This window comes from Syngnathus floridae, chromosome 19 (assembly GCF_059516105.1).
Source record: "Syngnathus floridae isolate MCC-2025c chromosome 19, RoL_Sflo_1.0, whole genome shotgun sequence".
NCBI classification, from domain to species: domain Eukaryota; kingdom Metazoa; phylum Chordata; class Actinopteri; order Syngnathiformes; family Syngnathidae; genus Syngnathus; species Syngnathus floridae.
In genome coordinates, this window is record NC_142431.1 from 1149133 (window position 1) to 1162401 (window position 13269).

At 54.5% G+C, this 13269-nt stretch overlaps 1 protein-coding gene across 7 annotated transcripts in view; it reads right to left on the reverse strand.

Moving 5' to 3' along the window:
- LOC148381417 (collagen alpha-1(XII) chain-like) overlaps positions 1 to 13269 on the reverse strand; it is a 34446-nt gene that overhangs the window by 2776 nt on the left and 18401 nt on the right. For 6 of the 7 annotated variants that reach the window (XM_088361420.1, XM_088361422.1, XM_088361423.1 and 3 more), the window contains 38 exons: positions 12785 to 12924; positions 12577 to 12706; positions 12351 to 12499; positions 12121 to 12250; positions 11912 to 12051; positions 11718 to 11847; positions 11516 to 11655; positions 11309 to 11438; positions 11057 to 11196; positions 10829 to 10958; positions 10614 to 10753; positions 10412 to 10541; positions 10076 to 10215; positions 9858 to 9987; positions 9614 to 9753; positions 9411 to 9540; positions 8125 to 8267; positions 7933 to 8062; positions 7729 to 7871; positions 7161 to 7290; positions 6956 to 7075; positions 6723 to 6869; positions 6540 to 6656; positions 6305 to 6457; positions 6154 to 6228; positions 5895 to 6034; positions 5694 to 5817; positions 5480 to 5623; positions 5244 to 5408; positions 4994 to 5171; positions 4308 to 4450; positions 4118 to 4227; positions 2868 to 3026; positions 2373 to 2450; positions 1914 to 2000; positions 1404 to 1457; positions 1237 to 1332; positions 666 to 719 (listed from right to left, as the gene is read on the reverse strand). In XM_088361420.1, the coding sequence (XP_088217546.1) occupies positions 666 to 719; positions 1237 to 1332; positions 1404 to 1457; positions 1914 to 2000; positions 2373 to 2450; positions 2868 to 3026; positions 4118 to 4227; positions 4308 to 4450; positions 4994 to 5171; positions 5244 to 5408; positions 5480 to 5623; positions 5694 to 5817; positions 5895 to 6034; positions 6154 to 6228; positions 6305 to 6457; positions 6540 to 6656; positions 6723 to 6869; positions 6956 to 7075; positions 7161 to 7290; positions 7729 to 7871; positions 7933 to 8062; positions 8125 to 8267; positions 9411 to 9540; positions 9614 to 9753; positions 9858 to 9987; positions 10076 to 10215; positions 10412 to 10541; positions 10614 to 10753; positions 10829 to 10958; positions 11057 to 11196; positions 11309 to 11438; positions 11516 to 11655; positions 11718 to 11847; positions 11912 to 12051; positions 12121 to 12250; positions 12351 to 12499; positions 12577 to 12706; positions 12785 to 12924 (4859 nt within the window). The remainder of the gene's footprint in view (positions 1 to 665; positions 720 to 1236; positions 1333 to 1403; positions 1458 to 1913; positions 2001 to 2372; positions 2451 to 2867; positions 3027 to 4117; positions 4228 to 4307; positions 4451 to 4993; positions 5172 to 5243; positions 5409 to 5479; positions 5624 to 5693; positions 5818 to 5894; positions 6035 to 6153; positions 6229 to 6304; positions 6458 to 6539; positions 6657 to 6722; positions 6870 to 6955; positions 7076 to 7160; positions 7291 to 7728; positions 7872 to 7932; positions 8063 to 8124; positions 8268 to 9410; positions 9541 to 9613; positions 9754 to 9857; positions 9988 to 10075; positions 10216 to 10411; positions 10542 to 10613; positions 10754 to 10828; positions 10959 to 11056; positions 11197 to 11308; positions 11439 to 11515; positions 11656 to 11717; positions 11848 to 11911; positions 12052 to 12120; positions 12251 to 12350; positions 12500 to 12576; positions 12707 to 12784; positions 12925 to 13269) is intronic. The other variant, XM_088361421.1, reaches the window with a different exon arrangement.

Consider the following 13269-nt stretch of genomic DNA (forward strand, 5'->3'; position numbering starts at 1 on the left):
CTCCTCAACTCACTTGTTTGTAAGGATAGATTTTTTTTGCAGTTGAACTGATTGTAGAATGGAATGAAAGCACAGAAATTGCAAAAGAAAATCCTGGAAGGAAAATGGGAGGCAAACAATAGCGGGCGGACTTGTTGTGGCAACAAAAAATTGAGCAGAAGCTGCACTGAATTTGTCACACTTGAAGGCTGATTTTGCTTTCGCTCTTGTCTCGGTTCCAAACCAGCTTGATGGTATTCAAGTCTGACAAGATAGTGAGTGCGAGACGTCCTGGACATTTGGCTCCGCCTCTCGAGCGGGTTCCGGTAAGCCATCAAATCGGTCTTGGCTGGCGACGGCTGTTGACTGCGCGGGAATTTCATTCCAGAGCGGATCATGCCTCTCCTGATCATCTTGACTCGGTTTCCTGATGGGAATCCTTCCAGAAGTCCTCCAACGCCTTCAACTATCTCATTTTGGACTCACGGGGGCAGCCCGGCTCGTTTCCCGTTCTCATGTCAACACTCGTTTGGCCTGTCACATTGTCCGATGAAGACTTGAGCCGCCGGGAGGACGCCGCCGCCGCCGCTGCCGCGCTTTGTTGGCGGGCTCCTCGGGACACCTGCGCACCAGCACGCCCCTCCGCCCACCACAGGCAAGAAAAACACGCAGAAGACGAGTCTTACTTTGAGTCCGGGCATGCCAGAATCTCCAAGATCTCCCTTGGGTCCGGGCCGACCCTGCACGGGGAAAAACAAAGGCACGTTGTTCAAAGGTGCTTCTCGTTTGTACGCGTCTCATTTCCAAAGTCGAAGCAGATGCGCGCAAATTTCATTTTTGATCCAACACCTAATCAATCAGTCTGATTTAATGGACAACTACAGAAATTGGAAGCTAGTCACTGTTGATGGGGTGAAAATTTGGCAGATTTAAAGTTCAACAAGGCTCCCAAATGATTCCTCAACGAAAACAGTTGTCAATTAAACCTATGATTGGACGTGCAGTAAAATCTTGATCTGGTTGGAAAACGTGGCGAGCCAAAAGGTAAGAATGAAAATCAACGAAGCTCAATTTATTTTCTGAGTCTATGGGAAAATCTTTGCAGCCAGGAGACGCAACTTGTCATGAATTTATGAGCTGAACGGCTTTGTAGAAATGCGGGTGACGCCAAGAAAGCTTTTTTTAACATCTCCAGCGTAATCCCTGCTCATCCTCAGATTTATGTGTGTGCGTGCGCACGTGTGTGTGTGTACTCACAGCTTCTCCCGGGATGGAGCGTCCGCTGGGTCCTTGCGGACCAGGCAGGCCCATTCGGCCGGGTGCTCCCAAGTCGCCCCGAGGACCCACTGGGCCCTGCCAGGCCAAAGCAGATGACATCAGTAAGAGGCATCAGATGATTTCATCTAACTTTTAAAGAGACTTACAGGCGCGCCGATCTCTCCTCTTTCACCTCGTGGTCCTTTTTTGCCGGGGGCACCCTAAGTGGGAACAAGATCGATAAGTGGATTTTTTGGGATCCATGAAATGTGTATAAAAGAAAAAGTGGTTTATGTGGCTGCTGAGTGGGCTAAAAGTTGTTTGTTTTTGTTACCGCGGCAACCGTCTGGCCACGTTTGCTGTTTGTCTGGTTGCGCTTCATCTGCATCTCTATCGTCCTTGGCAACAAGCAGGCGGGAAGCAGCAACGGCCAGAACTATTCAAACCTTCGACTGCAACTTTTTGTTTTCGCACCGACGTTCACGCGACGTCCGATTGTAATTGCGAATCGTGAGGAAATGATCGAATGATCTTTTCGGTGAGCTTCAATCAGGGTGGCTGCAGCTAATCCAATAATAATAAAAATGAAGAATAGCAAAGCTTCTTCTCTGTAGCCATGGCAAGCTTGAATTCATCTCAGTCTATCAAAGGCAAATTGAGCGTGTCTGCCTGCTCACCACCGGTCCTTGCGGTCCCTGCGGTCCGGTGGCCGAGGTGGTGCACTTGCAGGCGTTGGGCAGCGAAGGACATTTGTTTTCGTCTCTCTGATGGGCACCAAAGAGAAGAAGAAGAAGTCACTTTTGAGCATAAAAACACATTTGTCATCATATTTGACTTTCTTGTTAATGCTGACTGCATGTCGAGTTTGCGGCAAAACTTTGGATGCTGAGTATTGAGCCTTGTGGAACACCGTTAGTATTTATCTGCTCACAAACAGCTAAGGAGTAAGTCGACTTCAGGATTACAGCCAGGTCCTCCTCAAATTTCCTCGCTGGACCCAAAATGTTTGCAAAGCAAACTTCAGAAAATAAACAGATGAGCTTGTGACTTGAGAATGACTGACAGCAGCTGGAATCGTTTGTATGTGTAGTTGGAGTGGATGAGGTAAGTGTCCATGCGTTTCCACGGTTACGGACCAGGGCGGGCAGGTCGCAGCAGCGGTCACGACTCGTCCAGGCCAGCGTGCAGACAATATCGAACATCTGGAGCTGGAACTGAAAAAAAAAAGAAAGACGCACGTGTGTGACAGAAGCTGGCGACAGACGGAAATAAACGAGCGTGAGGACGGGTCACGCCGAGGACGTCACGAGTTGGCGGTCACATGCGGCAAACGTTACTCCTGGAAAAGGTGTCTCAGACGCGCGCGTCTGCTTTACTTCACATGATTTGCATGCAGCTGCGGCGAGGGAATGTTCGAAGGCTGCCAGCGCACTAAACACTCGTTCGCTTTCGGCCCAAGATCGCCGGCGCCAAAAAGGCACGACGAGAGCGAATACGTCGGATTTACAAAAAAAATCCCAAAAGCATTACAGTTCAAACTAAACAAAAATGAGTATTGTTGATCAAAACGGTTTATAGTTTAATTTGAACATTGATCACGAGCCAAAAATAAAGATTTTGCAACGACTTACGGTTGCCGAGTCTCCTCGGGAGCCGACGGACTTGGCCATTTTCCCCAGGACTTGGTATCCGTCTCTGGAAGTGTTTCCAGCCGCTTTGATGCTCTTCTGGGCCACGTGTTGGCAGTCCACGTTGAGTTGGACCCCGGTAGGCGAGACCAGGATGTGCAGCTAGACGGACGGACAGACGGCGAGGCACATAAATGTTTTGAGTTGGAAAAAGCGGCATCGCAGCATTCTTGTCATGTTACAAGGTCGCCGAGCGCAAACATGCATTCCCAAAAAGTACAACATGACACGGGCTGTGCTTGAAGCCTCTTTTTTGGATTTTTTTGGTCCAAATGTGAGGGAACAAAATGAATGTATAGCATTTTGGGGTGAGGCCAAACGATGACAAAATGTGGAAAAAGTGAAGCGCTCTGAATGCTTTCAGCTGTTGGCCGTAGCGTAAATGCTAAGCTAACCCGCTTGGCCAGCCAAGTAGCAAATTTAAAAAGGACGGCGTTGAAAAACGTCTTTGCTAAAGCGATGAAGGCTTCGCTTTGCGCTCCCGGCGCACTTCCTCCATCACCTCGTTGGCTCCAGCAGAAACGTTGGGCAGCTTCCAAATCGGCCCCTCATCACTCATACGCATGAAACTGATGTGCTGCTACTACTACTTGTATTTTTCTGCCGGGTGTGTGTGTGTGTGTGTGTGTGTGTGTGTGTGTGAGTGAGGGCCGGCTGCTCCACAGTCTAACTAACGGACTTTGGGGTTGATAATATACAACGCAAGTGCTCCTTTCCACGTCGACTCTGACATTTTCATTCCAGAGTAAGAGTGAGATAAATAGCAACAGACCTTTGGCTCGGCGGGGGGTTCTAAATCACGCTGGGCCTCTGCTGTGATTCCAAATTGCTACTCGAGCGCACACGACCGCAAGAGGTCCCGAGTCGGCTACCAGAAGCCAGAGCGAGCGAAGGCGATACCCCCCCCCCCCCCTCCTCGGCCCCTCCCCCTGATGTCATTGTTTGAGTGCGCTGACCCAACACTTTCCAGGCCGGGACGCCAGCGAGGCGGGTTGAGGCCACACGGTGCGGTTCTGGAATGTCTTCACCATTGTTGACAATCAAGCAATTTTCCAGTCCGAGGCCGACTCGGGAATCATTTGGCCACTTCTCTACCGCCTCGTCACCAGCTACGCATTTTTATACCCAACAAGTCCATCAAAAAAAAAAAAAGCACAGTCGGGAATGAGCGAATTTACTTTTCGCACGCTCACCTTGTGGAAGCTTCCGTGGAAGAGCTGCTTGACCGGAGCCTCGTCAAAGGTGACCCGCTGGATCTCGCCGCGCTCGTCCTTGTTGTAGAAGGAAACGCTCTGCTTGGAGGCTGAGAGACGCGACAGGGGCCGTCAGCGCTTCGACGTCCTTCGATATTTTCGAGGAACGAGATGGACGCCGCCCACTCACGGTCAATAGTGACTCCCGTCTCGGGCTTGTGGTCGGCGGTGGACACCTGCCACACGTCAAAGGCGTCGTTGGGCGTGTCGGGCAGGAGGCGGAGCATGAGGATGATGGTGTAGACGGGAGGGAGACCTTCGGGGTGCACCTCGCTGCCCACACGAAAAAAAGTCAAGTCAGACCGTGACTCCTTCTTGGACTTGCACAGAACTATCTTAATTATGGAGGCCAATGAATCACACGAGGCAAGCGATGATTATTTCGCCACCGTCGACATGTTGTCATTCCCATTTGTCTCGGGAAGGAAGCAAATTGATTGAAAGTGTGTCACGACTTGGAAAGGTTCCCGTGTGAGCAAGAAAGCAGCGTCACGGCAAAGAAATGGAAGCGAGAGAAGCTGGCGGCGGGACGCATCTTCGCACAATAAACAATGACGAGCTGCCATTTCCTGCTCGGGCTGCTGTTGTCCAGCTGTCTTGTTGCCAGGCAACAAAAACACCTTCCAGCGGCAGAACAGCGCCAAACATCTGCTCCTTTGCATAATATGCATGCGACTGACTCCAGCACCATTCATCCCAGTGCATTTTTCAAATAGCTCCATACCAATACGAGTCGCGTTGCATTCGTATTATCCACGTCGGTGCATTTGAATGCTTTTTTTTTTTATCAATTCAGGGTCAACGGCGGTGACTCACGTGCTGGGCATGGTGAGGAAGGCGTTGGGGTGCAGGCGGTAGGCGGTGAAGCTGTTGAAGGAGCCAGGTTCCATGGACACGCCCCTCACCTGAGCGTACGTCTTCTCCGTCAGGTTGAAGGCTTCCAGCATCCTGAAGCCGGGCGACGTGAAGCCGTTGACAAAGATGAGCGGGCAGCCTGCGGCACAAAAATAAGCCACGTGAACGGGACGTGGGGCGGGACCCTCGGCGGGGAAATGCGGCCGCTTACTGGATGTGGCCGTTTCGCAGATGAAGCTGATGAGGTTCTCCTTGATGGTTTCAAAGTGGTCAAAGTCGTCCACCACAAAGACGTGCCTCTCGCTGGGCTTGCTGCTGATCTCCTGCAGCTCCGCAAAGTCCACGTCGGCCACGCCCACGGCGAACACCGTGTAGCCTTGGGAGGGCGGCGCGCAGAGACATTTTGAGACTCTAATCTAACGTGTTAGCAGCGGCGGCGCTGCTCACCTGCGTGTTGCAAGCGGGCGGCGTGCTTCCTGACTTCATCCTGCGAGCGTCCGTCCGTGATGACCACCACTACCTTGGGCACGTTCCTCCTCATGCCATTCTCCACCGTGAAGGCCTTCTCGTACGTGTGCTGGAGGGCCACGCCTGAATGGGGTCAACGCGCCCTCGTTAGCGGGAACACGCTCGCCGCTCGCCGCGTGTGCCATCGCCTGACCTGTTTTGGTGTTTCCGCCTTTGTAGCGGATGAGATGAGGCGCCGCCATGGCAAGGCCTTTGTCTTGGTAGGAGTTGAACTTGAATTCGGTCTTTGCGGTGTCGCTGTACTGCACGAACGACACCTGCGCGCAAAGACATCATGTCGGGAGGTGCCGCTGGCTTCAATGACCCCCCCCCCTTTGACCACGAGCGGACAAACCTGCATCCCGGTCGGTCCGACCACATCGAAGGTTGCGATCATGCTGGAGACGAAATGCACGACTTTGATGAAGCTCTCCTCGCCGATACTCCACGAGCCGTCAATGAGGAACAGCACGTCCGCTTTGGCGCCTTTGCAAACTGGAGCGCACAAAAAAAGCGTCAAATCACAGGTTTTAGCTAGCAAGTCTGTCAATTGGTGACATAAGCTTTTAAATGTACTGTACAAAAAAAAATGGCGGAATAAGTGAAGGGCCTACCTGCCCAGGAGGGAGGGATAGTGGGCGGCGGGCTGGGGGTAGGCGGGAGCGTCGGCGCGGGAGTCGGCTTAACCACTGCAACAAAGCAAAGCCGCTGAGTGTTAGCAGGGCGTTGCTCACGGGCAGGACGCTTGGGCGGCGGCACGCTCACGGGTTCGCTCCTGGGTGCTGACGCCGGGTCCCTCCAGGTTGGGCGTCTGGACGAAGACGATGGCGCTGTAGCGGGCGTCGGGCGAAAGTCCGTCGAAGCAGTACTGCGGCAGGCCGGCGGGGATGGTGATCTCCTGTTGACCTCTGCTCGATGCTGCCCGGCAAAAAAGTTTTTTTTTACTACGCAGAAAAAGAAAATCCAAACTCTTCAAGATGAGATGCAAACATTTACTCACGGTCCAGCGGGTTGAGGCGGATGCGGTAGGACGTGGCCGCTCGGTGGGCCGTCCACTTGACGCAGAACCTGTCGTGATCCACGTTGTACGTCTCGATGTTGGTCACGTTCAGGGGCACTGGCAAAAGACGTCACGTGACCCAAGGTCGCCTTTGATTACTTGCGAGGGCGGCGGACGGCGTACGTGTTGTTCCCGGGCCGGCGAGAGGCGCGCTTTCGCCGCCGGTGTACTGCGCCAGGACTTGGACGTCGTAGGTGGTTCCGGGCTTGAGGTTGTGCAGCGTGTAGGACGTCACGTCGCCCACAAAGAAGTCCACGTACTGGTCGGAGCCTGCCGCAGGAAATACGCAGAGTCAGCATATTAAACCCATTGGATTGATTCATCAGAATATTTTAGAATCAGTGCCGACGCGTTACCTCTGGGCGAGTAGATGACTCTGTATCCTTCCACCGGCGCCGCCACGGGGTCCCAAGCCACTCGGAAGCGCGTGTACCACTCGTCGGACACGCGCAGGTTCCTCGGGCTCAGCAGGCCGACTGCGGGCGACAAAGAGGAAACGCCGGATCACGCGGATGGATCGCCTCGTCGGGGTCGTGACGTCTCCGGCCGGCGCCGGCTCACTTGTGCGTCCTTTGCCGTTGAGGAGTCCTCCGGGGCCCTCGGCGTAGATGGCCTCCACCGTGATGTTGTAGGGCGTGTCGGGTGTCAGGTTCTGCAGCCGGGCGTTGTTTCTGTTGCCCGACACCACGGTCTGAAAATGCAAAGTAGAAAATATGACAATAGCACCTCCTTCCTTCCTTCCCTCCCTCCTTCTTCTTTTCTTCTTCCCCCCAATCAGCGCATCTGTTTTTTTAGTCCACCGTGAGCAATAGCGGAGGCCCGCAGCTGCCATCAGTATTTCATCTCCTCATGAATTCCGCGCTGACGGCGTTGGTTGAAGGCCGCCGCGTAATTACCGCCACCAATCAGCGGCGCGTGATTTATGAGCTGACGGCGCGCGGGACGACGTGTGACTTCATCGCATAGTTAAGCGAGGCTGAGCGGCCAGAGCGGGTCCAGTTGACCCAATTTGCGCAATGACTTCACAATCGACCCCGAAGGCCTCACTTTTTCCTCGTTCAATCTTTGCACGTCATCGTTTGCGGACTGGTTTTTACCGCCATTTTGAGTTTGTAAGGTATCTACTCACGTATTGGGTGATGGGGTCTCCCCTCATGGGGTGGTAGGCGATGCGGTACTGTCTCACGGGACCCTCGGCGTGGTCCCACCCGATGGTGAGCGAGTTGGTGGTGGCGTCAAACACTCGCATGTTCCGAGGTCCGGCGCGCGGCACTGTCGGAACGACAACGTTGTCGGTCGGGCCGCCTCGGCGACTTTTTCAGATCGTCCTTACGTGTTTTGCCGTCGCTCTTCAGCGATGGGCCCTCTCCGTCCGGGTACATGGCGATCACGTTGATCCGGTAGGGCGTGTCCTGGATCAGCCCGTCCAAGAAGGCGTTGTTGACGCTGCCCGGAACCAGCACCTGAGTCAAACAACACCTTGAGATCAGCTCGGCCACCGGCGCACGTCATCATCATCACTCACCGAGTGTGGCGGCGCGGCGGAGTTCCAGGGGGTGTACTCCACGCGGTACTGCTGGACCTGACCCGTGGCCGGCTCCCAGCGCACGTTGAGGCTGTTGGGCGTGGGGTTGAACACTTGCACGTTGCGCGGGGGAGTGCGAGGAACTGCAACGAGGGGCAAATCCCGTCACCCGCAAATTTCAATTTCCGCCCTTCTATAAAAACAATGGCGGGCAAGCACGAGAGGAATTCCTGAAAAGCCTTGGGAACCGGGACTGGTAGGAGAGAGTTGCTCCAAGAATTCACAGATGATTTTTGCACATGTCGACCATTTCAATGTGATTTACAGGTCTACTTGTGGCGGAGGAGTGAAGAAGCATGTCTGTCTCGCACATCTGACGTTTGGGGGTTTGAATTTCGGCCCGGCGCTTCCTGTGCGGGGTTTTTATTTTCTCCCGCGTGACAAACGCAAGTTCCACCGGTGATTTTATCACACGGCGATTTTAAAGCGGACCGAGGTCGTCCGTTCAAATTGGCTCGCCGACGTGTGAGAAACGAGTGAGTCACGTGGCTCGCTGATGGAAAGCATGAGGCTGCAAATGAAGGAAAAATCAAGCGACCTGAAGGAAAAGCCGGGCTGGTTAAAGCAAAGCAGATGTGCGCGAGCGGCTCCGTACGCGCCGCTCACAGACACTTGAGCTCGTGGAAGAGCAAAAAAAAAAAAAAAAAACCAGCAAGGAGGCAGTAGGTAGCGAGAGCGTCTGCAGACAATGCGGTCAGCAGTTACACAACGACCTCACCACATTTCCATTCGTCTGCGCTCGAGTCTTCGCTGCATTCCAGCTCGTGACTTCATCCTTGTCAATCTCATCCGTCGCCACTAATCACAACTACTTCCTCTTTCTGTACTCAGATTCGTCACGCATTTTGACTAATCGATTTGTACTGGTCCCAAATTGTCTGCTTGATGAAGACATGGCGCAAAAAGCGTGTTGAGCAACGCGTGATGGAGGCACCAGCTCGATGCTTGCCATTGGAACTAAGGCTGGAATCTTTGCGCGGCGCTCCAATAAAATGGGACTTTGCTGAGTGAGCGCGACACGCCGTCTGCACGCCAAGCCATCCAACAACACACGCACGCACAAAGTGATGTTTCGGGGAAGCGTGAGATCAGATGTTAAAAGGAACAAATAGTGGGCTTGACTTGGTTCACATTTAAATGCAACACTGGCATCCCTCAGGGCTCAATCTTGGGTCCTCTACTTTTACAGGGTGGCCCACATGAGAGCTTTGCATTTCAACACTTACGTGTTTTTCCGCGCTCAGACTGGCGCAGACCCTCGCCTTCCGGGTAGACGGGCACCACGGTGACGGTGTAGGGGGTGTCGGAGAGGAGGTTCCTCAGGACGGTGTTGGTGGTTCCTCCCGATACTTGCTCCTGCAGTCAAATCGATTTTGCTGCTGATATTTGGCATATACAAGAAGAAAAAAAAAGAAAGAAGGGGACCAACCATGTCCTCGGCACCGCCGGCTGCCGGCACGTAGAAGAGTCGGTACTGGCGCACGTTTCCCTCGGCGGGCTCCCAGGTGACCTTGAGTGTGCTGGTGGTGGGTTCGATCACTTGCAGTTTCTTGACTCCGCCCAGCGCCTCTGTCCAACACAAGGGGCAAACCGGGTCAATTTTCCATTTGGCTGAATATTTTAGGACTAGCTCATAAAACAAACTGCCTTTGTTGCCGGGCAGATGAACTTACTGGTCTTGCCGTTGTCCGACATGCTCTTTCCCTCCATGTCGGCGTAGATGGGCACCACTGTCACCGTGTACTCCGTGTCAGGCTGCAACTCCCTCAACATCGTGTTGGTCGCCATGCCCGATTCCTGAGTCTGCACACACGCGACAAACACATCAATCACTTTTTGCACTTGAGAATTGGGTTGTTACTCGTGCACGTAAGCGTGCGAATGAGCGCACCATGAGCGTCTCTCCCCCGTTGACGGGCTGATAGCTGATCCTGTATTGGCGAACGTCGCCCTCGGCCGCGTCCCAACGCGCTCGCAGCGAGTTGGTGGTGGGGTCGCTCACACGCAGGTTCTTCACGCCGCCCAGAGGCTCTTAAAAAAAAAAAAAAAAGGCCGAGTTAGATTTTGAATCATTTCTTTGTGTTTGTTTGGATGCCAGCGGAAAATCTAATTAGGCGCTCGGGGTGCAAGAAATGTGGACGGCTTAGCTAGCGCATTCCTTCGCTTGTTGTTCGCGTCTGACAATGGATTCAATCATCTGGCGAGGGCGGAGCGGGCCGGTACTTACTGGTCTTGCCGACGTCGGCCTGCGGGATGCCCTCCACGTCGGGGTAGATGGGCACCACGGACACGTTGTACATCGTGTCCGTGTCCAGGTTCCTCAGGACCAGGCTGGTGGTGCCGCCTGACACCTCCTCCTGCAAACAAGCACAATTATTTTTCCAGGTGTCTGTGGTGACTTTCCTCACGCCAAGAATGACATCTCCTACCGTGCGCGGTTCTCCGTCGGGTTGCGCCGAGTAGGTGACCCTGTAGTTGCGCACGTTGCCCACCGCCGGATCCCAGCGAACTGTCAACGTGCTGACGGTGGGATCCACCACCTGTAAGTTCTTCACGCCGCCCACCGGATCTGCCAAGGCATCAAGATGGAGATTGCTCAACTTTTCCAAGATGGCATCAGGTATTATTCAGCCGTCCCACTCACAGGTTTTCCCGTTTTCGCTCTCCGGCAATCCTTCCATCTCGTGATAGACGGGAACCACGGTGACGGTGTACTCGGTGTCGGAGTTGAGGTTCTTCAGCACCGTGGAGGTGGTGGATCCTGACACCTGGTCCTAGTTTAGGGAGGGAGACGGCTAAGTGACACTCGTGGGGGGGAAGACCTCGGCGGTGCTGCCGACTCCCGATTGAGCGTATTTGGCGGTGGACTCACCACATCCTGTTCTCCTCCCGCCACCGGCACCCAGATGACGATGTACTCGCGCACGTTGCCCTCGGCCGGCTCCCAGCGCACGTTGAGGCTGCTGGTGGTCGGATCGAACACCTGAAGGTTCCTCACTTTGCCCAGCGGCCCTGACGACACACGAGCAATGCGACCTTCACTCACCACAAATTGATCTGCGCCACGTTTCTGAAGCTCATTTGGATCTCAAATAGTAATTTAAAGAAAAAATAACAAACTCACTGGTCTTGCCGCTGTTGGTCAGACTGGGCCCGTCGCCCTCGGCGTAGACGGGCACCACGGTGACGGTGTAGCGGGTGTCGGGGAGGAGCTTCTCCAGGACGGTGCTGGTGGTGCTCTCCGATACTTGCTCCTGCAAAAAGCACAAAAGTGTGCCAATTGAAGAATCCTCACCACTTGCGATCTAGTCGCACTTGAGTTGTCACTAACCACAATCTCCAGGCCGCCACCTTCCGGCGTGTAGATGACCTTGTAGCCTTGAACGTTCCCATCGGCGGGATTCCAGGTGACGGTCAGCGTGGTGATGGTCGGGTTGGTCACCTGCATGTTGCCCACGCCGCTCAAAGGCACTGCAGGAATTCCACACGCGTGTAAACAAAGTGTCGTGTGTCGTTTGAAGACGTTGACTCACAAGTCTTTCCGTTCTCAGTCTGGCGTTTTCCCTCCCTGGCCGGGTACACGGGCAACACCGACACCGAGTAGGCGGTGTCGGGCAGAAGGTTCCTGAGGACGATGTCGGTGGAGGTGACGGGGACTTGCTCCTGTGGAAAGCCACGCCGTAAGATAGCCGTGGGCAGACTTTGCCGAGGCGAGCGGCGTTCTCACCATCTCCTCGCGCCCGCCGGCAACCGGCACATAGAAGACTTTGTACAAGCGGACGGCGCCGTCGGCCGGGTCCCACTTGACGTTGAGCGAGGTCATGGTGGGGTTGGTCACCCTCAGGTTCTTGACGCCGCCCAGGGGTCCTGACGGTCACAAAGACGGCAGAGTCAAGCGCTACGTTGTGGACTCCGCCAGCAAGCGGCAAGGCTTACGTGTCTTTCCGTTTTCCGACATGATCTTGCCGTCGCCCTCGGCGTAGATGGGCAACAGGGAGATGGTGTAGAGGGTGTCGGGTTGCAGGCCCCTCAGGATGGTGCTGCTGGTGCCGGCCGACACTTGCTCCTAAAGCAATCCACCGTCACCATCCGGTTTCAAAGCTCATCGGTGAGCCTGTCGGAAGGAGATCTGGCCCCGCCCCACAGAACGGTGGTGGTGGTCCTACCAGTCCTACCATGCTCTCGGCGCCTCCGGCAGCTGGAGCGTAGATGACCTTGTACTCCTTGACGCGACCCTCGGCCGGCTCCCAGCGTACGTTGAGTGTGGTCATGGTGGGGTTGAGCACCTGAAGGTTCCTCACGCCGCCCAGAGGCTCTGCGGAAGACGCCAAAGGCTTCCATTGGAGACCATCCCAAGGGTGGCGTGCGCAAACCATGGCGTTTGTTGCTCACTGGTTCTTCCGTCGGCTGAAACGTCTCTGCTGGGGCCGGTGGCGTAGTTGGCGGTCATGGTGACCCGGTACGGCGTGTCAGGCGTCAGCTTCTGCAGGACCGTGCTGGTCTTCTTGCCTCCCACCTGCGTCTGAGAAACACATTGATGTGATGAGACTCTTCTTTTTCTTCTCCACAGGTTTTAGACGCAGCGGCGGCGCTGTCCTACCACAATGGGCTCGCCTCCGGCCAGCGGCGCATAGACGATCTTGTAGTTCTGCACGGGTCCGGGGGCCGGGTCCCACTTGACGGCCAGGGTGCTGACGGTGGCGTTGTAGACGCGCATGTTGCGAGGAGGCTCCGGGCGCACTGCAGCCGCCACAAACATAAAAATGGGAGTCAAGCGGGCGCACGGTCGAGAGCACGGCGGCGTGGTGGGGGATGAAGATGATGAGGATGAGGGTGAGATGGTGATCTTAAAGCAGCTTTGCTGTCAAAGGATGGATCACAAATTGATGATGCGAATGGTGGCAAGTGATGATGATGATGTCACAGCTGGTTTGAAGGGGTGCAATGATGTTACATGAAATGAATTGAACACGCATAGAAAAAATAGGACACATAGATATTTTGTGTTCCATGTCAACAATGAGCAGATGTGTCTGACTTGATGGACACACACATGCAGTTGTGAAGGTGAAAAAAACAAACAGT